The sequence below is a fragment of the Cygnus olor genome, chromosome 5 (genome assembly GCF_009769625.2).
Source record: "Cygnus olor isolate bCygOlo1 chromosome 5, bCygOlo1.pri.v2, whole genome shotgun sequence".
NCBI lineage: Eukaryota > Metazoa > Chordata > Aves > Anseriformes > Anatidae > Cygnus > Cygnus olor.
The window spans coordinates 2,810,660-2,835,500 of NC_049173.1; the positions used below are offsets into that span (position 1 = coordinate 2,810,660).

General features: G+C 41.8%; 2 protein-coding genes across 10 annotated transcripts; one reads left to right on the plus strand and one right to left on the minus strand.

Moving 5' to 3' along the window:
- Positions 1-444: 444 nt before the first annotated feature.
- On the minus strand, positions 445-19,356 carry L2HGDH (L-2-hydroxyglutarate dehydrogenase). Its single transcript, XM_040557894.1, has 10 exons — positions 19,221-19,356; positions 18,891-19,006; positions 17,136-17,287; positions 14,540-14,671; positions 12,230-12,392; positions 11,638-11,672; positions 9,938-10,105; positions 7,896-8,053; positions 6,540-6,671; positions 445-3,108 (listed from the first exon to the last, which is right to left on the minus strand). Exons 1-10 carry the CDS (start codon positions 19,301-19,303, stop codon positions 2,913-2,915), a joined length of 1,335 nt encoding a protein of 444 aa, XP_040413828.1. The 5' UTR covers positions 19,304-19,356; the 3' UTR covers positions 445-2,912.
- DMAC2L (distal membrane arm assembly component 2 like) lies at positions 18,893-23,833 on the plus strand. 9 transcript variants are annotated; one of them, XM_040557898.1, is made up of 6 exons: positions 18,893-19,031; positions 19,591-19,700; positions 19,835-19,930; positions 21,112-21,320; positions 22,173-22,344; positions 23,541-23,833. In XM_040557898.1, the coding sequence occupies exons 2-6, from the start codon at positions 19,597-19,599 to the stop codon at positions 23,653-23,655; spliced, it is 696 nt and encodes a 231-aa protein (XP_040413832.1). In that variant the 5' UTR covers positions 18,893-19,031; positions 19,591-19,596; the 3' UTR covers positions 23,656-23,833. The 9 variants fall into 9 exon arrangements, with proteins under 9 accessions (XP_040413832.1, XP_040413833.1, XP_040413834.1 ...); XM_040557896.1 differs by lacking the exon at positions 18,893-19,031 and adding an exon at positions 19,314-19,387; XM_040557903.1 differs by lacking the exon at positions 18,893-19,031 and adding an exon at positions 19,317-19,396.
- The last annotated feature ends 1,008 nt before the right edge of the window (positions 23,834-24,841 follow it).

The following is a 24,841-nucleotide window of genomic DNA, read 5'->3' on the forward strand; positions in this document are numbered from 1 at the left end:
TTCCCGCTGCATCAGGACAGCCAGGGAAATTTCCAACAAAATAGTTATTTCTGTGGAAAAATGCTGGTTCGTCAACTCCAAACTGTGAGCAAAAAGCAACCCCACTTACAGCTTCGGTGTGGCTGTGGCGAGCCCCCCAGGCCGGCAGCAGGCACCCCAGCACAGCACCTCCCTGCTCCGGTGCCCCCTTGCCTACTGCAGTGTCCCCAGCTCTGAGCCCCCAGACCCCATTTTTCAGGATGGTGTGGTCCTGTTCTGGAAACACGAAGTGCCAAAAAGGAGCTTATTTTCCCCAAAGCAGCCACTTAGTAAGCCATGGCATGGGCACTCAAGCACTTCTTTACAACACCTTAAAAAAACCACTTGTACCCCACTCTTCCAACGTTTAGGACTGACCCTATGGAGGAACACTTTTAGGGGAAAAAAATGCAAGTTTATCCCAAACTGTCTTAATGCATTTATTCGGAATTTCAAGAATTACCATTGCACATGTCATTACAGGTCCAGGTCAGGCTTAGGACCAGTTCTGCCCACACATACCTATATGAGAAAAAGCTGTGAAGTGGTGTAAGTACAGATAAGATACCCTTACTTTAGGAAGACAGGTTCTGCACCCTACCCTCTAAATAAATAAAGTAATTCCTATTATGCGGAGATATAGCCATCTAAATCTGATGAGAGTTAGCAAATACCAGTGAAACTTTTCTGTAAGTCAGGAGAAATACACAGACCTCACAGCAATTTTAAAAATACGCTATTTTAATCACAATAGTGAAAGGCAAGGTGATTAAGCCATCCCAGTGAGTTGGACCCTTTTAAAAAAATACATTCATACATTTTCACACTTCATGGGCAACACACAATGTATGTATGTATTAAACTCCATTATCATAAATCACTGAAGTTATTCCTTTAAAAAAGGTTTATAGCTTTATCTCTAAAAATACAAATATTTTGCAGAATGCTGCATAATTTGAAAGCTTCAGTTAAGCTCTACCCCAAAATAATCATCTCCTGAGAGTAAAAAGCACAGCAGGCTGTGCAGTTAAATGTGCTGACTTAAGATTCACCACAGTATATGACTGCTTTACATTTAAATGTTCTTTATTCTGTCAATACATGTTAGGGCCACACCTCGTGTGGGAGGAAGTTGCTTTTGCAATCTTTTTGTAGTATTTACTGTTGATAGGCAACAGTTCTGGAGGGGAGTGAAGATATGATTGTTTCATTGTGAAGATATAACTTGTACACTGAACAGCATTTTAGCATTTGGAACATCTGAATCCTTGTCTAGTGTTATTGTGGCTAAAAATAAAGACCAAAGCTTTTCTTTGAAGGACTAATTATTTGCATTTCCAGGTTGCCCTTATATGGGAGTCACTTTTCCAGTAAAGTAGATGTCACCAGAGGAAAAAAAACAACACAACAAAACCCAAACAGATAGGTTAAGCCTTGGCTCTCTCAAAAGCAGCTCAGCTCTGTACAGTAAAAACATCAGCTAGCACACCTGACCTTCTGCGATAACACAATCCCTCATGCATGTCAGAGAGGTACAGAACGTAAATGAAAAAAAAAAAGCATGGCAAATCGCCTGGTAGCAAACTACCCACAATTATCTGTATTACCCAACATCCTGTGAACATCTGCTTTAAAAGTACTCTGAAGTACTTTGTCCCTCGGGCCACATAATTCTTTTTTGTAGCAATTATGCAGAACACACCAAGATACTGTTAGCTTAGAACTTGTTTAACATCTCTTTATATTTCTCCAGTCTCCACACAGATTCTCTTCTAGGTGCACTTTTGATAAAGCTTCAAGTACCAATAAGAGCTCACAAGAGTAACCAGTACTTTCTAAGCGCTCCTCTTGCCAGGCATGAGGGAAATGGGAAGCCTTCCTGACTCACTGCTGCTCGGGCTCCAAGGGAAGCAGTATGCAACATGACTCAATTAAGACAGGTTTCTGTAGCTTCCCTCCCTTCACATTTGCTTTTACAAAGACCATTTCCACTAGATTGCTCAATATGCTGTACAAAGATAAGCTCCTTTTGCCCTACCAGTACTCAAAGGGTAAAAGCAAACAAAAAAAAATACCAACCCAAACCGCCAAAGTAGTTCCTGATCTGTGATGACTTCCCAGGTTTAAGTTAAATGAAAAATGACTGTTTATATACACATTTTAATTTCTGCTCTATAGAAAAACAGAGACAGATCAGATAGACTGTGTATCTGAATTGCATATCTAAATTGACTTGGATTTGGTAATCTCGTTAGGCTTATTTTTTGCTGAAATACTTTACGTTTATGTAAAAGGCTCTGAATATTGTTTTCAGTCTCTGATAAAGCTTTTAATTCCATATCTGCAGAATCCTTAAGCAGGGCTTATCCTTCTATCTCCATTATTTTAATACAAGTTAGGGGACTGACAACTCTGAACCAATTTAAAGAGATGGAGAGAAAGCACACAGAGAACCACCCCATGCCTGGGTGGTTTTTTTTTCAGAGGTGGGCAACCCAACCACAGAGACTCTTCCTGCATTACCTACTGCTCCCTGCGGTCCTGGGAGAACCTCGCCCTGAGCCTGGCACCAGCCCCTCCGCAGGCTGCTCCTGCTGAGGTGGACGAGCCTTTACTGTGAACCTGTCAACGGTCCGTTTGCTTGGCTCTTGCAGATGCCAATACCATACCACGTCTTGCCAGGAACCATAAATCCTTCACTCAGGAAATTGACGAGCTGTGGGCTGGCAAACATTTCAAGTGCTGGTTTTGCACTGCACAGCTGTACCGGCGTTGATCTTGCAAGCAACACATTGCCTGTTTCATCTTTGTCATTAAAGGCTGCGGAGTTCATTCAACGCAGCCAAGCTGCTACACATACGAGAGGGGGAAAACAGCACCGCACCTGTCAATATTCACAATTCAAATCTTCGCTTCACTTCATCTGCAATCATTTTTGCAATGGCAAGGGAGGAGGTAGCAGCAGGAGAAGGGGCATTTCGGACATGAAGAATTCTGCTTCCAATATCTCCCGTGCCACCATCAAATACGAAGTCATCTACCAAATTTCCATCGCTGTCCAACGCTTGAGCTCTCACTCCAGAGGGACCCCTGCAAAACAGAGGAGCTCAGTGTTAGAAAGATAACATTGGAACAATCCAGTCAGCTTAATTGAAATATGATAATATTAGTAATCCCTTTAAGAAAATGTAGAGGACCCAGGAATTAGTAACATTTGCAATACATTTCAAAACCAAACCGTACAAAACCATATACTTTTGAACTGAATCCCTTTCTGTAATATTAGGGAACCATCCCACAGAAACAAAGGAAAAGACAAGACATCGGTCTGCTTTAGTGTAGACCAAAAAAGGAGTCTTATCTGAAGTTATATGGATTTTGAAGTTAGATTTTACCCAAGCTTTGACACACTCTCTCAGAATGTCAACACAATATTTAGCATCAAATACCAACAACGATTATATAAACAGCCCCTAACACCCACATTTTTTCCAATGTTTACTTCTGTCCAGAAAGGCAAAAGTATTGACAAGCTGTCTTGTGGCTTTTGGTACTTGCACACATTGCCTCATTTCTAGTGCCAGGCTTTTCCCATGAAAAGTAACGTGTGACATCATGAAAACATTTTATGGCTGTGAAGTTTGCACAATACATAACCATACGTTTCCACACAACAGCCAAGATGATTATTTCACTGCCAACATCTTTATCGCTTGTGAAAACCAAGGAGCACCTAATAATTTATCAGATTAAAAAGTAACGATGACTTCCCATTGCTATTTCTATGGTATCAAGTGCCTCACAGTCTTTTAAGGAATTTACTACCATAGCATTCTTTCCCATGTAAGTTTCAAAGTGCTGTAATTTTCATTTTACAGGTACAAAAGGGGAAAAAAAAAAAGCAAAACACCTCAGGTGCATAGACAAATTTCCTGCTGTACTTTATGGGTAAAAAGGAGGAAGGGTTCTCAGACACACTTAACACTAATAAGTGTTAATATAACATATAAGTGTTAATAAGTTCATCTATGCTACATTATTCCAGACTATCACATTATAAATTACATCTTTCTGATTATTCTGCTAAATTTCTGCAGGTAAACATATTTTCAATGTTTGTCCAAAGTCACAAGGCAGAGCAGGGAGCTGAATCTGATCATCCAAATCTTAAGGCAGCATCAACTCCTGAACACTGTGTCCATGTGAAGAAGACACGTCAGGGCGGCAGTGGCTCACACGTTAACTGCTTGTTCCAGATCCTTGCAGGGCACAACTACCTGCAGTCCTGAACCTGATGCAGCAACTGCCTGTCTGTCAGTAAGCAGGCTTTCTTCACAAACATACGTGCTAATATTTTCCCAGTGCTGATTTTAGAAAAGATGATAAGGCTGCAAAAAGATGATTAGGATTACTGTAAAGGGCACTAGCACTCATGTACAGAATTAAGAACCACAAAGGACACGCAAACGTTCGTGACTCCCTTGTCTTATTCCAGAGGTGAAAGCACTGCAGTAAACACGACACCATATTCTCCTTAAAGATAATTCATAGGCAGATAGGGAGAAATCTGAAATAATAGCTCATTGTAGACTAATTCTGTAGAGTTTTCCATCTCAGAGTCTCTGTGACCCTCTGGTGGCAAAACCAAAGATACTACACTTTATTGATTATGAGTCAGTCTAGGAAATTTGCTTCCGTTCAACAGACACTGGCTTGCTTGTCCCGTCCTGCCATTCTCTAACACCTTACTGGGTGTTACCACCTCAGCAGGTTACTAGAGAAAAAACATAAATGCATTTATTCATTTGGAGTTAGAGAACCAAGAGTATCATTTTACTAGAAAATAACCCCCGAAGTGGAGATTTCTGCTGTTCTGTAACAAACACAAGAACATTCATATTGGGTCAGACCATAGGCTCACCCACCCCAGCAGCTTGCCTCCTGCCAGTCACATGCCAATACACGAACAGACCAAGCCCAGAAGACTTCTTCCAACTGTTCTCAAGTCACCACCAGTTTGCAGCACAGGGACTTCACCTCTCCAGTCCTGAACAGCAAGTTTCTCCTTTTTCACCTCTCCCACAAGGCCCAGATTTGCAAGTCCACCCTCCACAAACAAAGTTCTGGAGATCATTTCAGTCTCCCGTACTGTCTAGTTTTAAGTCTCTGAAGTAACAGGGTAAATGTTACGACATTTAAGAAATTATGCCTTGTAAGCTACTTGTTCTTCCTATAAGGAAACACTTCCTTATAGGTTATAAAATTCCTCCTTCTCCATTCCACATCATTCCTGAAGGTTGAGATCTTCAATTTTCTGAAAGCAGAAAAATCAACTCTTTCCCAACCTTATGAAGATTCCCAAGGAAAAAGCAAACAATGAAATCAGGCTGTGGAGTCAAAGGCTAGTCAGGCTTTTGGGGGAACACAGGGCAGTGTAACGAACTTGAGAAGCAGAATGGGAGCTGTCTCAGAGTCATTACAGTAAAACAAGGGCAGGTAGCCAGGCAGAGGATTTTCTGTATTTTTCCTCATTGCGAAGTCACTCTCCTCCCCAAACAAGCAAGCAAGCCCTCTTTTTTTTTCGAAAGGAAACCTTTTGTTCTGAAATAGCAAGCCTTGTCAAACATGAATTTCGTGCCAATGGTATACTGCCTGAACTCGGTAACTTTTTTTTTCTCTTATTTTGCATTTTCTCCCTGCAAATATTTAGACAATTAAACCCACCTCCACGTACTTTAAATGCCTCAAGCTTTCTTCACAAATCTCTTCAGTTCCCTGTCATTTCAATACTCCTTTGAATTAGTTTCTCCCTCCACACCTTAAGAAGCTGAATACAATTTATTGACATGATCAAACTAAGGCATTATTCACTCCTATCCGACGACAGTGCTCTCAAGCACACACAAAAACATCACTGTCCTTACTGTCCTTCTCCAAGTAAAAAACAGAGGTGCAAGCACTTCTTGCAATTTCTGCCAGCTTTAGTTCTTTTCTAGCACTACAGCTTTCTACTTTTAATGAAAAGTCTATGCCTTAAGCCATATGTTCCCTTCCTGAGGGAAATTAGCAGTCTTCTCTTCTCCTAAATACAAGGAATTTAGCCAGGGGTACCTATTATGCTACATCCCTCCCTCTAGTAGTATCAGTAACAACTCTCAGGCTTCCCCATTCACTAGCCATTCACTAATGAATTTCATTAATTTTGGTTCACAAAGAAAGCAAACACTATGTTCAAGTTACTTGATGTGTCATTTGGAAGATTTTTTTTTTTTTTGCATGTCTCATCTGTGAATTTCAGCCCATGGAGAGCAAACAAAGTAACAAAACTATTCATCAAACCTGCCTATACATAAGTTTACACAATATAAAACACCTTCCTGGAGAAAGCATCCAAATATTTTATGCTTTGGTAGCGTATTTTGGTGGAAGAAGGGAGGAAGCCATGCTGCATTTGCTACAATCAAAAATAAGAGATTAAACAAGCCGTTGGGTGTTAGTAACAAGAAAAGTTTTCTTTTTACCTGAGTACGTCATTGACAGTGACCTCTGGTATGAACTTCTGAAGTTCCTTCACCTGTGCACTAAGGAAACACGCTCTGTACATTTCACTCAGTCCATACGACAGGTTTCTCAGTACAAGCTTCCATAACCCACTGTAGAGAAAAAATAACTGCAGTAAGAATGAATCTTCCATGATATATGCAGCCATGTCAAACTAACGTCTTTAGAAGGTAGCAAATGCAATTGCAGAGCAAAATTTCCAATTCCCTACATCAATAATCCAATCATTGCTTTCTTCTTGAGAAATACATGCTCGTCCTTCCCTGTTTCATCAAACCTTCAATACAGAGCTGTAGTGTTCATTTACATTCTTTCTGTGGAACATAACTCCGAACTCCAGTCCTTCCTATGTCCAGGATTTTTGACTGATCCAATCAAGTCGAGGCAAGAAGCTGAAAACCCACGTGCATGAGAGGAGACAGCCATACTGCATGAGACTTTCTTCCAGTCGTTCTGAAGAGATCATCTACTCCTAAAAACCTCAGCTTTCAGTTAGTGAATCTTGTTATGTCTTTGCAAGCCTTGCTTGCTTGGTTTTCCAATATAAAAATCAACAGATAATGATCAAGATGTTTTCAACGCTTTCCTTTAGTAAACTGCATTAAGCTGAGCTCCTTGCCAGGAAGCTATTTTGCAGTTCCCTGAACTGTTCTGCAGCTTCTCTTTGGACCCTACCCAATATTTTCACCTCCTTTTTTCCAGTCTAATTCCTAAAATTGAGCACTCAGTTCCTATCAGCCCCTCATAGAGAAGCAAGATTTCTCTTAACTTCTACAGATACTCTGTTCATTTATGCTTGCATTTTTAGCAATGGTTCCTAGCTCCTCCAACATGCTTTGTAGGACAGCTTCCCAGTCTTTGTGGCTCTCAACACATCTCCTTGCGCTTGGATGTTTTTAAATTCATATTGATGACCTGATCAAGTTTAACACAACAATCCAGACCACTGTGTATTCTCTCTTCCAAGCAATCTCTGCAGAGATTTTAATCCCACTGTCAACATTGGTTAAAATATTGCACTCCATTGAATCAGAACCAGTACCAAAGCAGTTCCATTAGTAACAACACAGCTCACCAATACCTCCCAATAAGCAGTCAAATCCTCAGACCAGCTGAGAAATGCCTTGGCAGTTTACATAAACTGAAATATTAGATTACACAAAGCTGAATCTCTTTGGGAAGTCCACCTGTATCAGCACAACTGCCTTTTAACACACCAAAAACTTGACAGGGTTTTTGATAAAAACGAATTTCCATTGGATAATAAGCTGACCTTTAAATTACTATATTGAGCAGGCAAAAAGACAAGATATTACCTGTACAGTACGGCATCAAAGAAGTCTGTAGTACTGAAGTCAAACAATTTGTAGCCCTCTCGCTTAAAGGCTAATACTGCATTAGGACCAAGCCAAACGCTGCCATCCATTCTCGGTGTGAAATGAAATCCCAGGAACGGGAACCGAGGATTAGGAACCTAAAGCAGGATACAAGTTATTACAGCTAATCTCAGCTGCTACAAACCGGATCAATGAAACAGCTATCCAACCACCCAGGCCAACAAACTACTCCAAGAAACATGGGAAATATTTGTGAGAAGGAAAGCACAGTACTTACAGTTTATTGTGTGAGAGAGTGAATAAAACAAACCCAAACGCAATAAAGGAGTTGTCCTCCCAATAAATGGAAATAATTCATTTTAAATAAAAAAAAGTGAAAAAGTAATTTAGTTTGCCATTTTATTGCCATTCACCACAATAACATTCAAGACAAATAACCATACAATTGGTTCCCGAGCTGGTTTCTCTGTTTGTTAATTGTACAGTTATAGCACGTAACTAATTGAAAATACTGAAGAACAGAGCAGGGTCAAGTCAGACTGCATCCCAGATAAAGCAAAACAATCAACATATGAAGAAGTATACGTGATTTCTCAGGCTATTAATAAGTCAACCCACAACAAAACCAACGACACACAAATACTATTCACCAATAGTAATTACACTACAATAAAGTATGTTAGAAAATATAAGGAAAACCTCACCTTTCCTGTATAACTCAAAACAACCATGGTTAGCAAGCCTGATTAATAGGAATAATAAGTATCTGCAGTTTCTTTTTTTTTGTTTGTGAATGGAACACAGTGTAATTGTGTGTGAAGGCTGACAGAAACAAGCTGTCTATACACAGAAAAAAAGTATAAAATAAGCACATCTCTCCATGTGCTGGTGTTTCAAGATCTTTAGCTGTTTAGAAAAGGTGCCTACAGAGGTGACCATCTTACAGTCTGAAAATAAACACTTACTGGGTCTATCAAAACATATCAAAAATAGGTTATGACTGAAAAATTACTTCAACTTAAGTTTCTTTCCTGTATTCAGAGCACTGCTTTTCCTGTTAGAAATACACTTCAAAATTTTTCTAAGCTTATTGCAACCACCCCACAAACTACATCCATTTCTGGTAACAAGTCACTAAGCGAATAAAGCAGTTTTCTAGTCTTATTGCCACATTTGGCCATAACAAACTTTCAAAGGGTACAAACTGTTCTCCCACAGCCACGGCACAAGGCTGGAAGCCAGTTCCTCCCCCCATCCCAAGGCAGGATCCTGCATCATTCCCAGGTGACAGGAGGCCAGACAAATGTCCGATACCTGGAGTTCCATGGGGTGACCTGTGCCAGCTTTTAGCAGGCAAACCTAAGTTCATATTAAAAAGGCACTATTTAAATATACTGGCTGAATTGATTAAATGCTACCCTAGGAATCCTCTCTTCCTGACTGGTAATTTCACTTTCTCTTTGGAATTGTCCCTCTTTGTCACACTATTTTTCTCACTAGATTGGAGAAAGCTTGTCCTTTTCCTACCACTTCTATTTTTTTGTCAAAGTAAAGTTAATTCAAAGATGAAATTAAGAGACATATCTCAATCTGAGCCTCCAGCATTAGCAGAGGAAATTAAACCATGCACCTAGGTAATTGATAAGTTACTGTTGTCCCTCATTGACTTCTGAATTCTGCCAACAGGTTTGCTTTATAATATAAGGAAAAAATCCAGGCTTTTGTGGGTATATGGCTATCATGTTTGATTCTTTCCCTAAAATAATAATACCAATACATTCCTTTAGAAATGAATGAACAGAAGACACCACTGGCAATAATTTTCCCTGATTGTTCTTTTACCTGTTCCTTAATTCTTAACAAAAACAAGCTGTCCTGTCAGAAAGCAACTGAACCTATGCTGAGATGTTGTGCTTCACTACCTTCAGTCTAACAGAAACAACAGTGTGATATTGCCCTTATTTCTGTAGTTTTAGCAGTTCCTAGAACACACTGTGAAACATGCACAAGAGAGTACCTACCGGGTAAATGTTTCCTTTAACCATATAGCACTTTTCTGGTTTTAGCACCAAATAATCCCCACGGAAGGGTACAATACGAGGCTCAGGGCTGCAGCCGCTGATTTCAGACAGGCGGTCTGAGTAGAGTCCTGCACAGGTCACAATGTGCCGACAGTAGATTTCCTCACCCTTGGTGGGGGGAAAAAGGCAAAACCAAAACCAAACAGTTAAAAATTGAACATATCTACTAAAAGAACACGTAAAATTCTTGGAAAAAATGAGTAAAAAACAGAAATAAAAACAATCACATTTTCAAAACATTTAATTGTTTCATTTCAGTTCTCATTTCTTATTTCAGATAATATTTTCCTTTATTCCCTGGAGTAGAACTATCATAAAAAGTGCAATTCATTGGATAGGTGAGGCTGGAGGAATCTTTAAAGAATAGAAGGGAGGAAGAAAAAAAAAGAAATCAAGAAATGTCATCAACTGTCTAACTACCTTCAAGTTCCTTACACAAGCATGCTTATTGCACAGGGCTAAGGCCCACTATGAGAGTCAAACACTGCTCCTCCAGCTAACCAACTATCTCCCTTTGGCACTCCCTCATTGCTGTCTGCATGCTACAAAACACTGATGCCACACTAGTGCAGCTCCCTGGCCACATTTTCCTTGCCAGAGGGCACATTATAGGTGAGGTACCTAAACAACCACAAGATATTTGGTTAAATAATGCCATTAACAGATTTCACCCCCGCACTGGGAGTGGTCAAGCAGTAGTTTATGCAGACACCTAAGCTCATAGCACACAGTTATGGAGAGCTGTTAAATAGCTAAACACCTTACTACCTAAATGAATTCAAAGAAATCACAATCTATGTTTTCAAATACTATGTGGGTGGTTTTGCTGGTGGTGGTTTTTTTTTTTTTTTTTTTTTTTAAACTTTTCTTTCCCCCATCTAAAAATGTTTCTATAAAGAATTCACTTTTTGATGAGGGAATCTAACAGATTTTGGAAGCTACTTTTTAATGAAAGTGGGGAAATAGATCAAAAAAGCAGCAGCTCTAACTTGAAACACTATTTGTGATGTGGCATGGAAGGTGTTCTTTGTGCATGTGGGGCTTTTTTTGTCTTTGTTTTCCCCTTCTCTCTCTCCCCCCCCAATAAAAAGTGCAGATGTTTTCTCCTGAAGGTGAAAAGGTTACAAGTACGTTTGCTGTGCAGCATTAACAAACCTGCTTTAGCGACCCCAGTACAGGTACCCATTTTACTACATTACCTCGTGGTTTTCTGATAATAAAACGATTCCAAATGCCTCCTTATCGTTTTTATAGATGTCAAAGATCAAGCACAAACATGAAAATACATGTTTCTCTCTAAATCAATACGTAATAAAAGGAGTCCATGGAAACAACAAGCGTAAGAATGTGCAAATAAGGAAGATAAGGAGCACATACCGTCAAAGATGTCAAGCAGCAGAGAGTTATACTTTCATTATTATTCTCAGCACACAGTAAAATCTGAACATACTTGTATGCTTTGTTAACAATTGACTGAAGTTGTTCTATAACAGCAGTCCTAGATGACAGTGAACATGTTACAGAAAAGCACCTTTAAAGCTTTCTAGAGGCTGACTAACGCACTAGGACTTGACAGCAATTCTTAAGAAAAGGAGAAATAGCTTCTTATTAAACAACTAAATCTTGAGTTTAGTTCTTACCTTAGAGTTCCTAACAATGACTGGGTATTTCAGTCCTGTAATAGAATTAGACAAGAGAAGAAATTAAGAATTAAGAGGACATAACAGAAAACTGACAGAATTAGCCACTTGACACAATGAAGGGTTCTTCCACTGGCAGATCTTCAAGCTACAGAACAGCTACTGTTGGACATAACTGACATCGTTGGACATAACTGTATTTATAAATTAATAGTTGTCATTTTTTTTTATCCTTCCATAATATATGCTATGTGTACCACCACAGATCTAGCCCACCTACTTGGATAAAGAGCACTGTCACTAGCACACACATGCAATATTCTATTAAAATCAAATTTAGCTGGAGAGAAACTACTTCATCTATTTTACTGTCATTTTCATCCACCAGTATTAAGTGTTTTGACTGAAAGGTGACTTGCCTGGGAAAAACAGCGAGTTTGCTGAATACTCTCACTAACATAATTTTGCCTTTTGTATAAAAACATCCTTTTCAGGCAGAAAACTGAAATCACATTTCTGAGCCTAACGCAAACATGTTTTGAACAAAATCTTTTGCAGGACTGTAGTAAATGAAGGGCAAAAATTGCCTTACCATCTGCACTTTCTGAAGAACTTTCTTTAGCCATCTCCATGCCTGTAACTTCAAAATCAGTCAAGATTGTTCCACCTGCTTCCTGGAAGTCTTCAGCATAGGATTCAGCCACTTGTTTATAATTCACAATACCAGTATATGGAGAATCAAGGGCCATCAGTCCCTGAAACAGTATTAAGATATGAAAGAACAGTGAAGGTTGTATGTGCAATTTGGTCTTTGATACAGAACATATTTCCCCTGGAGTAATGTGCACTGCCACCGAGAAGGGAGTACTGCCGTCTCCCCTTCCCGGACTGCTTGTTCCTAGTCTCTCCATGTGGCAGCTCCAGTGGCAGTGTTAGTGTTTGCTGACAACTAATATGGTGAAAACTGCTTACAGGGAGTTAACTGATTGTGAAAATACAGCAAAAACAACTATTTGATACAGAATGCTTAATGTTAAAACAAGTTGCCTAATCCTGACTTCAACTAATACACATTTGTTTTTCACCATGTACTATGCAGTTCCACCTCCAAACAGTCACTTGGGAGTTCACCTGATGCACGGCTACTACCAATGCCCTCTACGAGGCTAAAAGATATGATCTAGCCTGGTCTCAACACCCACTGCATCGCACATCAGAGAGAAAAGTCCCTTCTGAGTTAGGCAACAGCCTATGCCTGACCTAGCAGAAAGCAAAGGGTTCAAGTTTAGTGCAGAGCTAGATTTTTACATTTTTCTTAGAGATATTTAACTACTTTTTCTACCAAAATGGCTCAATTTCTCACTTAATTTTTATTCTGCTAGATGTCAGAATGTTTTCCTAGTTCCAGCTATAACATTGGGATAGTAGGATTGCTTTATCTCACAGAGATGCTTCAAGCATAAATACACTGAAGACCGTCAGCCACCTAGATACTACAATAAGGGCCATTCACAAGCCTGAGACAAACAGAATGGTTTATAAAATTGTCTTCTGCACAAAAGATTTCTCTCCACTTGAATGGTCTTATAATACATTGCACTGTACGTGCAGTTGCCTTTCCTTAGGAGAAAGGGATTCAGCGCAGGAAACCAAAGCAAGCGTATTAAGCCCCTTCTGAACCCAGTCATTTGCAGAAGTAAGTGCTCAGATGGATACAAAGTGTTTACAAGAAAGAAAAAAAAAAAAAGATTCCCCTCCAGAAAATTTTTGTCTGAGCCTACAACCGCTCAGAAGCGATGAGTCATGCACTACACCAGGAGCAAGCTGCCAGATGAAACAGTATGGGGAATTTACATCCAGATTTTCCTCTCAATCAAAGGCAAACCAAACAATAACAACTTCGTATTCCACAAACCACGCACATTTCTCCTGCTGTCAAAATAAACAAGCTGAGAAGTGCTACATTACAGCCAAGCGTATAGGAAGAAACTTGATAAAAATTGGCTTGAACCAAGTCTGTATTTGCAGATGAGAAGGAATTTTCATTGCTGCATTATAGAGTTTAACATAAGTTAAACGATTTCAGTGGGAAGGAGCAGAACTGTCCCAGCATAAACTCAGATATAGCAGTTCTGACCTTGGCAAAGGAAAATCTGCCTATCGACCACAAAAACATACAAGCAAGCTCCTGCAAGTAGAAGGGAAAAAATTAAAAATCACGAATTCCTACTGGCAGGAAACCTGTTTGTTTGTTTTTTCCCTGAACACATATATACATCAGAGAGAACACCTCTTTGTAAAGCTGAGAAAAGGATGAAGTTTGAACAGCTTGCAGGTTCCATCTGTTTGCCTGTAGATTCGGTCCTGTTCAGGGATTATAGAGTCCCCTTTTCACTTTAACTCAAATGACTGATTCTTTTTGTAGGCTACAAGTGAAGTGAGTTACCTGGTCTCCGATTCATGAATTCTGGTCCTTGTGACACAAACCAACACATCATTTGCAATTAGTGCAGCAGCTCTTTATGACTTCAGCACACAGAGAATTGATGAACAGTGAACAGATAAACAAGGGAATGAGAACACACGAGCAGCAGCAAAGCAGGGTAAAAGTAAGCATGGACAAGAAAGGTTCTGCAGGATCATCTTATGTTGTGTTAAACCTGGTCTGATTTGTATGTAAGGACAAATACACATGAATTGGCCCTAAGAAGTTACAGAAATGAATGGATACATTCTTTTTTTTTGTTGACAATTGTATTTCTTCTGGATTTTCAGGCTCTTTTGAACTTGTCAGCCATACAAGTTACCTCAAGGCAGAAACATGTTCACATTAAATTCAAAAATAACATCATCTGAAAATTTGATATCTCACATGATGGTTAAATATAAGAAAATTCCTTACCCTGCAGAAGGGTTCCTTTGCTTGTATTTCTTTTGATCCAATCAATTTCAGACCTCGGACATTGTTCTGCAGCCCTCTTTCATACAGAGCTTTGAGTCTTGGAATTTCATCTTGTTCAACGGCTACGATTAGCTTCAAAGAGATAACAAGGCACACCAGTGAGCAAAATACACAAAGCCAGTTCAGCCCTGGCATCCAGCCCAAACAAGCAAGCCATAGTGAACGTGTGAACAGTGAATTACAATGCAAGGGGAAAAAAAAAAACATGGTTTGTGCCACTACTGGCACAAAAGTCAAAAAACACCACTCATTACTGAGAAAGCATCAATATACTAAGGAGAGTTAAAAACAAATGTTAATATATAGCTCAAGTGACTATCTGTGGAAAATATTTGCTAGAAGTACTATAGGACCACATATCTGAATGTGAAAGAAGAGAACATGATTTCAAAGAGCCACTGGGATGCTTCCAAAAAATAAAATTGAACGTAACCCAACATGTACAAATCTCAAACTGTCTTGAATAAAGGACGTGTTCTGACATGGCATCTCAACTAAACTGCACCAGCCTCGCTCATTTCAGCACGTCGTTAGATCACAACTATCGCAAGAGATTTATCCAGGCTATGATATCCGTGCCAAGGACACCAGAAGCAAGTCTGCACAGACCACGCTACTTCCAGGCCCTGCTCAGGTCTGGCAACACTGGCACCTTTGCACTGCCAAGGCACCAAGTTCTCCAAGCCTGGGGTTGCTCTATTTAAAACCAGCTGTAAAGTCCCAATATCACCTTCCCTGGAATAAACACTGCTGAGGAAGGTGATGCACAAATACACAAATTCGGTGCCAGCAAAGGACCAACAACGCTGTGGGGGCTGTGCTAGCCCTTCCCAAGCACCACACCTCTTAGTGCTCTGAGTCGAGAGCAGGCTTCTAACTCCAGGTGTGTGGCTGCACAAACCCACAGTGCCATCTTGTGACCAGCACCGCAGCTTAGGGAGCACAGCATGAACAGTCCAGCGAAAAAAAACGGAACCAACGCTGGTGCGGGGCCCACCAACACTGCCACATCCAGGTATCTCAGCTCTACACCCAGGTCTGGAAAAGATTTGCACCCAACTCCCAAATGAGGCTGAGGAAAAGCCACTGAGCTAGGCGGCCTTGAAGTGGCATTTCTCTTAGAAGTGTTGCACAGACCCTGTCTGATAGACAAGGGCGTGTGTTGTCTGAGACATTTATGAGTGACCTGCAAAGGGGAAACCAGGGAGGAGAGAAAGTCAGGTGCTGGTTTAGAGCGACTCAAGGTGGTTCAGAGAAGAGGTGATTGTGAAAAACTGCAGAGGGACCTTCCGAGGTGAACGAGACAAAATGGCAGATGAAATTCAGTGCAGAGTAATGTGAAATGATGAACATAAAAAAGTCTTAGCCTCATATATAAAGCGATGGGCTCCAAGTTCAAAGTTATCAGGACCAAGGTCTTGGGGTTGTGACAGATGATCCTACAAAAACATCAGCTTCATGCCTACTGACAGTCCAAACGCCCTAAGTTGAGTATTGCGAACAATTAGGAGAAGGATACTGGACAATAATAGAGAACTTTACTATCTCACTGCAAAAATCCAGAGTCTGACCACACCCTGAACACTGGTGCTCATCTTGTATCAAAGATGCATTAAACTAGAAATGGTTCAGATGACAGGGATGACCAGAGTCATGAGGCACCTTCTCTAAGAGGAATGACTGAGCAGGCTAAGACTCATCAGCTACAAGAGATGACTCTTGGGGAGGAGGAAATATAAATTTACGCATGGCTTGGAGAGTATGAGCACAAATCAACTGTTCACCACATCTTCCAATAAAAGGGCTAGGGGCCATTAGATGAAGCCAGCAGGAGCCAGTTTCAAAACAAGAGGAGGCAGTTCTTCATGCAACGAGTTGTGCATCTCTGGAAATGCTTTTAATTGAAAAACACTTGGACAAGAAATCCATTGAGTTAATGCAGACAAAACAGATCAGGCTCAGAGAATAACCTGAGCTGAAAACAGTTGGAAGCTGGGAGATTTAACAATTAACATATTTGTTTGTCCTGTCTGCATTCTTCCCTTGGTCTCTGAAGATAATTCCAGAGCCAGGTTGGGTGAACTCCGATCTGAATCAGTACAGCCACTTTTCTGTCTCCAGCATTTCAGGTTATATTAGTTGAATATAACATGGTATAAATGCATGTACCTAGGTCACACCTAAAGCTGTATTCATGTTTGAGTCTTTTTGGAGCCTGCTATGCCAAGAAGCATAACATATGCATACTGAAAGCCTTTGTGTTCCTTGGAGTTAGTGGCTTTCCGTGGGTGCCCTCCTTCCACCGTTACCTAGGCAATTTCAGCTCAGCCCCCAGATAAGGAGGGTTATTCTTTAGGCTCAGATAAGGAACTAACTTGAGTAGCTGGAAATAAAACAAGAAGGACCTTCATCCCGAAGGAAGTAAGTTGCAGAAAAGCAACATGGAAGAAAATACCATACTCAGGCACATGCTGTACAGTGTAACATACATTACAGTTACAGTTTCAAAGGTAAAAACACACTGCAGTTTCTATACCTTCCCACACTGTTTATATGGAATTCCCTTCTGGTCACAGTACTCATAGCAGAGAGCTGCACCCTGCACACACAGCTTAGCTTTCAGAGATCCAGGTGTGTAGTAAATTCCACTGTGAATTACACCGCTGTTATGTCCGCTCTGGTGATGAGCTAAACAGAAAGAAAAATACACTATTAAAATACACGTTCCCAAGAGTGGTTAATTATTTCAGCTGTCAGAAAAGTGAGCAATTTGAGTTTCTGCCCTAAATCAGTGTTACAACAAGAGATGCTCAACTTAGATAACTGCACAGCGCACACAATTCCTCCCTGGTTCCAAAAAGCTAGAAAAAACACTGACACAGCAACAGTTAGTTAATAACAAACCAACAAACCATCACAGATTGAAATGTGCTGAATCAACGTGTGGGGGGAGTTTTTCCTCCAAGAGCTACAACTGCATGCAAATCCATCCAACCTTTCTACATGTTAAAATTAATTTTAAGAAATCCCGTTTTTAAAGCAAAATGCATCCTTAAAAGCCTCATCTGAAGTAATATCATTGTAATCCTCATTTTTTTGGACATGCTGGCAGGACTGGTACACTTTTCAAGTACTTGTGAACTGGATCAGTTTGCTATTTAATTATTTCAGTTTAATTAGTTATAAAGTAACCAAGTAAATGGAGGTGAAAATATCAAGAGCATTTTTATTGAAATAATTTCATTTTACTGTAACATGTTTTATCAAAGTGATTTAATTTGAAGTAAGAGATTCTCCCTCCTAAAATACCGACTCACAAAGGTTGCTTTCAAACAATGAAGTAACAGGGCTCAGTCTTTATTATTTCAAAGCCAGGAGAGATGCCCAGGTGCAGAGTGCCTCAAGATTTCCCATAACCCTAAAAACATAGGAAGTAACCACTCTGATGTAAGCAGGCAACAGTGGGAGCTGTGCCACTTTACTATGGCTAATGTTGGGCCAGGAACTAGCAGTATCTTTCCAGTTATCATAGCATTATTACTTTACCTTCGACCTCCCCCACAACTGGGAGCACCCTGTGCAGCATCTACAGGAATATCGAGAAAAAAGGGGCAAATGACTGTGGTTTACAGTGCTAGCAATTAATAGAAAAGCGTAGGGAGTGCCAAGACCAGCAACACCCAAACGTTTTTAAATTGCTCCCACTCTGTATGGCACTAAAACAGTCTCATCCTCGCCTCTTTGCAACAGCAGGAAAAGGTAAAACCAACAGAGCAATACCTGCACTGCTCCTTCCTTCAGTCATTTGCCCTCCTTGCCCTTTTCCCCCAAGTCCCAGCTGTGGTGCAGAGCCCGGTACCACCCGCTGCTTGTGACCTGCTCCGTGCTTCCTCACCGCTACCTTTCACACGTGGCTGTGGAAGCTGGCAGCACAGACCACGGTCTCCTGACTAGCCTGGCAATTCCAGCAGCGAAGCAGACTGATGGCAGTTCTGATGGACACCTGATGGACACGTCCTCGAGAGGAGGAAGAAATCCCATCGGGGTAAAGTCACTGGTGTCTGGGAGCAAAGACGCTCTTCCCGAGGGGAAGCCCTCACTCGCTTCAATGACAAGGGCAGACGCTCTCCCACTGGCGCTCACCCACCAAAAAAAGCGCCTCCCTTCAAACACACGCTTACAAACTAGTGATGTTTTGGTGAAGGTGCTTCAGTAACGATTTCTGACAGACCAGCAGCGGGACACCCACGAGCGCAGCCGGCAGCGCGGCTCCGGGAGGCAGCCACCATACCTAGCTCCTGCTCCTTCTCCAGCACGGCGAAGGCGAGCTCGGGGTGTCTCAGGACCAGCTCCCGGGCGGAGGCGAGCCCCACGATGCCCGCACCGACCACGGCCACGTCGAAAGTGCTACAAAACACACGGAGAGGCGGCGGTGAGGGCTGGCCCGGCGGCTGCCAGCAGCCCCCGGCGGGGCCGCGTCCCTCAGGGCGGGCGAGACGCCTGCCGTGGGCGCCCCCCTCTCGTCCCAGCGTGTGTGTGAGAAGGGCCGGGGGTCCCCTGGGACCGAGGGGAGGCGGCAGGGCTCCGGCAGGGCCGCCCCGCTCCCTCCCCGCGGCCTCACCTGCGCTGGCGGCGCTGGGACCGCCACAGCGCCCCGGGCCCGCCGCCGCCCGCCCGCGGCCGCAGCAGCGCCGCCGCCGCCATTTTGGGGGCGGTGAGGTACACCGCGCCGGGGCGGACTCCTCCTTCTCTTTCTCCTCCTCCTCCTCCTCCGCTCCGAGAGGCGAGGTGGTGGCGGTGAGGGGCGGCCGGGGCAGGGCCGGGCCGGGCCGGTCGGCCTTGGGGGCAGCCCGGTGCGAGGGGAGGCCCCGAGGCGGGGCTGAGGGGGGGCTTCCCCTGGAGACACCGCCCCGCGGGGCTGGCGGAGCCGGGTGGGCCTAGCGGTGCTGCGAGTAACGGCTCCATTTCTCCTTTCCCCTTTTATTTTCAAGGACGTGATGCCGGTGGGCAGAGCCGTGCCAACAGCACGCAGCCTGGGCAAGGTGCTGGCTCCGGGCGCGAGCAGACACTTCTGGGGGTGGCTGAACGCCGTGTTCAACAAGTAAGGGGCACGGATGGGGTTGCTCAGTGAGCGTGGCGGGTCTGGTACATCCACCACACACTATGTGAAGAGGGGCGGACTAAGTCCCAAGATGGGAGAGAACGTTTTCTGTCATCAGTGGTCTTTTCCCCCAGGTTGCGTGTTCATGCTTGGCAGGGTTGTGCCTTCACATTTCCAGCTATGGAGCAGTGGGTGCCTGAGGAAGGGTGCGCTTCGCCCCCTTCCTTGGGGTAGCTGAGGCAGGCTGGCAAGTGGGGTTCTTTCTCCCCATTCACCAGTCTTCCTTTGGCCCCCAACTGCACTGACACCTAAGCCAGTATTACTACTGTGTCCCATTTAATCATTCAGAAAAGCATCTGACCAACATTTAATAACGTTCTGCTGCACAAGGATTTCATGTTTGCTTTCAGAAAGATAAAGTCCTTCAGAAAGATAAAGCCTTTCTCTTTCAGAAAGATAAAGGCTTTTTCAGTGTAGCTCTTTCTCTCTTCATAACTTTTAGCAGTAGCTAACAGCCTTATGTATTCTAGCACTACAGAAATGCCTTGCATGGTGCAGCTGTTGGCTGTACTGGGGTGGGAAGTTCAGCCAGACCAGAGTCCTCTTCTAGTTTTGTGCTTGTCTTCAGCATTCCTCACCAGACTAAGAAAGATAGCCTTTTCTTGATTTGGAGATTTTAACTATTTCCTGTAATTCTTGAGGAAAAGCCTTCAGGAATGACATACATATGGCAGGCAATATGGGTAGTGATAGGACACAGGATAATAGTTTTAAGCTAGAATAGGTTTAGATTAAACATAAGGAAGACAATCCAGGCCAGGCTGGATGGGGCTGGGGGCAGCCTGGGCTGGTGGGAGGGGTCCCTGTCCATGGCAGGGGGCTGGAATTAGATGGGCTGTAAGGTCCCTTCCCGTCCAGACCATTCGATGATTCTGTGTTCTTATATAATCAAGGTATCTTTGCAAGACAAATTTGCAGTTGTTGTGAAACCTTATTCTGGAAAGAGAAAAGCGTTTTGTTTTGTGTGTGTGTGGTTTTTTTTAATCTCTTCTTACAGACATGGAAGTAAACAATTAGAATGGTTAACATGTGCCAAGTCAAGCTGCATTTGTATTCTTTTGTTACCAAAAGTAACTGCTATTTAAAATAAATTAAATCAAAAACAAACAGAACAAAACAAACAAACAAAAACACACACAACAAAAATGACAACAACAAAACAAATGCCAGGCTGATTAAGAACCAACATGAACCAAATAAGTATATTTAAAGCACTTCCAGGAAATCATATTCTTAGTCTTCTGCTGTCTTATTGTGTCCATAACTGTATATTTCTTACGCAGTATTACTACAAAGATAATAAATCTGCTACCTTATAAGAAACGTGTGAATGCTCTTTCTGTTTTGGCAGAGTGGACTATGAACGCATACAAGCAGTTGGACCAGACAGGGCAGCTTCAGAGTGGCTGCTGCGGTGCGGTGCCTTGGTGCGCTATCAAGGCTCTGAGAAATGGCAGCAGGACTACAACGGTCTCCCCACTGGGCCCTTGGGGAAATACAAGATAGAAGCAATTAATGCCACCGAGTCTTGCATCATGTACAGAGGATTTGACTATTTGGGTAATGTAGACCCAGCAGTGCGAACAATATGCTGAATGGTCTTAGTTCTTTTCAGTTGCATCAAAATATGAATAACTGGGTTCTTTCCTCATTCTGTAGTAAGATTTAGAGAAATCTTATGTTTGTTTTCATTCCCTTAAATTGGCCCTACAAAGATTTAGCAGTTCCTAAGATTTTGCTGCAGGTTTGCTGTGAAGCAAAAAGAAATAGGGAACTTCCTCAGCCCTTACCTGAAGTAACAGTAGCACTACGGAGGTGCAAAAAAGATTTTATGTTTCATTGGGTTTATAGTTAAGTAGTTGGTAGCAAAAGGCACTATTTAAAATATTCTTTTTCTTATAAACCAAGTGATGTTTCCAATGTCATAATACTGCTTGTTCTGTAGGCGTTTATGGTGATCTTAAAAGAAGCAAACACTCAGTTTCTTATGTAATAATAATGAAAAGATTAAAAAGTGTTTCAGGTTTCTTTAAGTAACAAAAACCAGAATGGGGAACAGGTCCTTTTTTTTTTTTCCCTTAATTGGAATTAGATGCATTATTACATTCCTAACTCAGTCATTCTGTATCACCCAGACTTGCAGAAGTTTTTTGTTACTTGCCCATGTCAGAGCTGTTAGAATATTACCAAAAGGGTGCAAACTTTAGGGTTTCTGTAATTTCAAATCCCATAAAGGGATTTTGGAGATTCATTATGCATTATGTGTCCCCCCCACGCTCCCTGCACATAGAAGCATGTTGCTGTGTGTGGAAGTAGTTACTAAACTTGCAAGTGAGAGTTTAACAGCCAGTACGAGTTGTTGCTGGTACTCTGAAGCAAACACTTTTTGTCTTTTTTTTTTTGTCTTTCCAGATGGTCTCGAACATGTTTCAGAAATCAAGCTGCAGAAGTGTATTTACATACAAGACGAGTGTCTGAAGAGGCTCAGTGAGACTAAGAATCTACAGAAGAGTCTCCTGCAGCTGAAGATAATTTCCTGTGGGAACGTCACAGATAAAGGCATCATTGCACTTCACAAGCTGACGTACGTGGACTGCTGAGCTTTTCTCTATCACCCCACAGCTCTGGGATTATTTTGACTGGAAAGGCTAAAGTCTGACTGTTCCCGGGCTGTTTCAGACGTGTGTGGGGCTGTGGGATGGCTGGGTTTGAGGAATTGAGCTGAATGGCAACCTGGGAGAGATGGCACTGCCGCCACTGGAAGTGTTTCTTCAAGTGTGCTTGAAGACAAATTGTTGTGGCTAGCTCTGAAAAGACATGTGAATTAACGTAAATATTAAAAAGCTGCTTAGGGTTGGTATCAGGTAGTTAATGTAGCACAGAAGCCTGCAGCTGAGAAATCCAGAAACATCTGCTACAGTATGTAAATCTATAAATTGTGCTTCTGTCTTTAGGGCTGAGCGTGGCATTCCCTATTTACACCTGAAGTAACTTAGGCAATGTTGATTACTGCACAAATTGCTCTCTGCCAACACAGCCTTGGCAAGAGCGGTGATGGAGTGAATGAAACGCTGCTTCCTTTCATGTTAGCACACAAGGGTGGTTTTGCTTGAGAATAAGGAACTGCTGATCACCATGGCTTCTACTCCTGACACCCCTATTGTGGTTGATTTTCAGGGTATCTTGTAACTTTTATTGACTTTCTACACCGTACACAGCTTTCTGTCAGTTATCTTGTGCTCAACATAGCCTTAAAGGTCTCAGGCCGGGTCTTCTACTAGTGCTCAGGCATGGGAAGAGGTATGAGCTGGGTGCTGCGCTCCTCTATAGCTCTGAAGCACATCGTATGTGCTTTGTTGAAGTGTGGACTTGGAGTAACTCGGAACTGTTCTAGTGTTACGCAGAGTTACAGACATCTACAGATGGGTGTGGGGATGAACTGGATTTCATCCTACAGGAAGTTATTGTTAAGGTCTTTGAAATATTACTCCAATTACTAAATAAATTAAAATTACTTATTAAATTGGTACTTAAATTATTAAATACTATTTAAAGGAATCTTGTTGATGTGGGGGGTTGGGATCTCTCTTTAAGCTGTGTAGACAGACTAAATTTGTGATCAACTAAAAATTTAAAGCACACACTTCGGAAAAAAAAATCTTCTGTTAGGACCAGTAGCCTTTAAAATACTCATAACAGCTACAGTGAATAATCCTTTGTCTAATTTCTGAGTCAACAGTTAACTAGTAGTTGCTAACTTTTCTTTGTGTGTATTTGTAGGAACCTTGAATATTTGTATCTGAGTGACCTTCCTGGAATAAGACAGAAAGAAACTACTGCTCGCGTCCTTCAGCAGGCACTGCCAAACTTAGAGCTGGAGCTGGATTTAGAATAAATGCAATTTCACATAAATGAAAGGTATTTGATTTCATAGTATTTATCATATGTTGCATAAATGAAGTTGTAGATGTTACCATATTTGCAGGTATGGAAATAAGCCCACATCTCTCAATCCAGCCTTAAAAGCTGTATGCAATCTGTTGACAAAATATGGAAATTAAATTTCACTATGCTTAAACTATGTGGTGAACCAACAACCGTGAAGGCAGGATTCTGTATAATTTTATTTTCTGATTTTATAGGAGCTGTTAATTCATCAATTAGAAGTTATAAAATATTTCATTGCACAGAAATTCAAGTGCAAAATGTCAGTGAAAAGAATGTCAGTGTTGTGAAACAGCAGTGCTGTACAGCTTTATTATATGGTGCGGAGGCTGTGTAAATATTTAGCCTCTGAGCATCTCACCTGGTCAATGGGTGACGGTTTTATAAATAGCCTATGGGCCTTCTTCCTGTTCTTCACACTTTAATTGGTGTAGCCTTTGTTTTCAACGGATTAAACTACAGACAGGCAGGCCGACTTCATAAAAACCTGAGCTGATGAAGTGTTCATCTCTACTTGTGGAGAAGCGGGTTCTCTTTAGGTATGCCTTTGCTCACATTTTTGCCATATGCTGACATGGACTAAATTCTGTGTAGGTCGTTAGTTGCAACCATGTCACTTCTGCTAAATAGGAGAACGATTCACCCTCAGGAAGAACATAGCAGTTTTAGTCTAATTCCTAGCTTTGGTGGTAGTGGAGAGAAAGACGGTACGTGGCAACTTCAAGAAAGCAGGTTTCATGGTAATGTGTCGAGCACGGCTACCTTGCCATAACTGAGATTCTCTTTTCTTATCCCTGATTGTCATCTTGTCCTCTGAGGTAAATGGTGCCAAGCACTGGAAAGGGTGATATTGCATGATGGGGCCGATTCTTCATGGTATCTCCTAGCACAGAGCAGGCATGAATAGTGTCAAGAAATTAAATTCCCTCCAGCCTCCACTGCCTAGGACCATGTCCAGGAACTGATGCTGGGTACCTTGCAAATATACAGAATGAGGTGACCGACTAGCCATGCAGGAAGGACAAAGCTTTTTGAGTGTAACCAAAACTATTGATGCACCCAACAACGTTCAAGATTAAAATAGCAGTACTGGGAAAAGAAAACATTTCTGCTGTAGTTTTCAAGTAGGAAGAGGA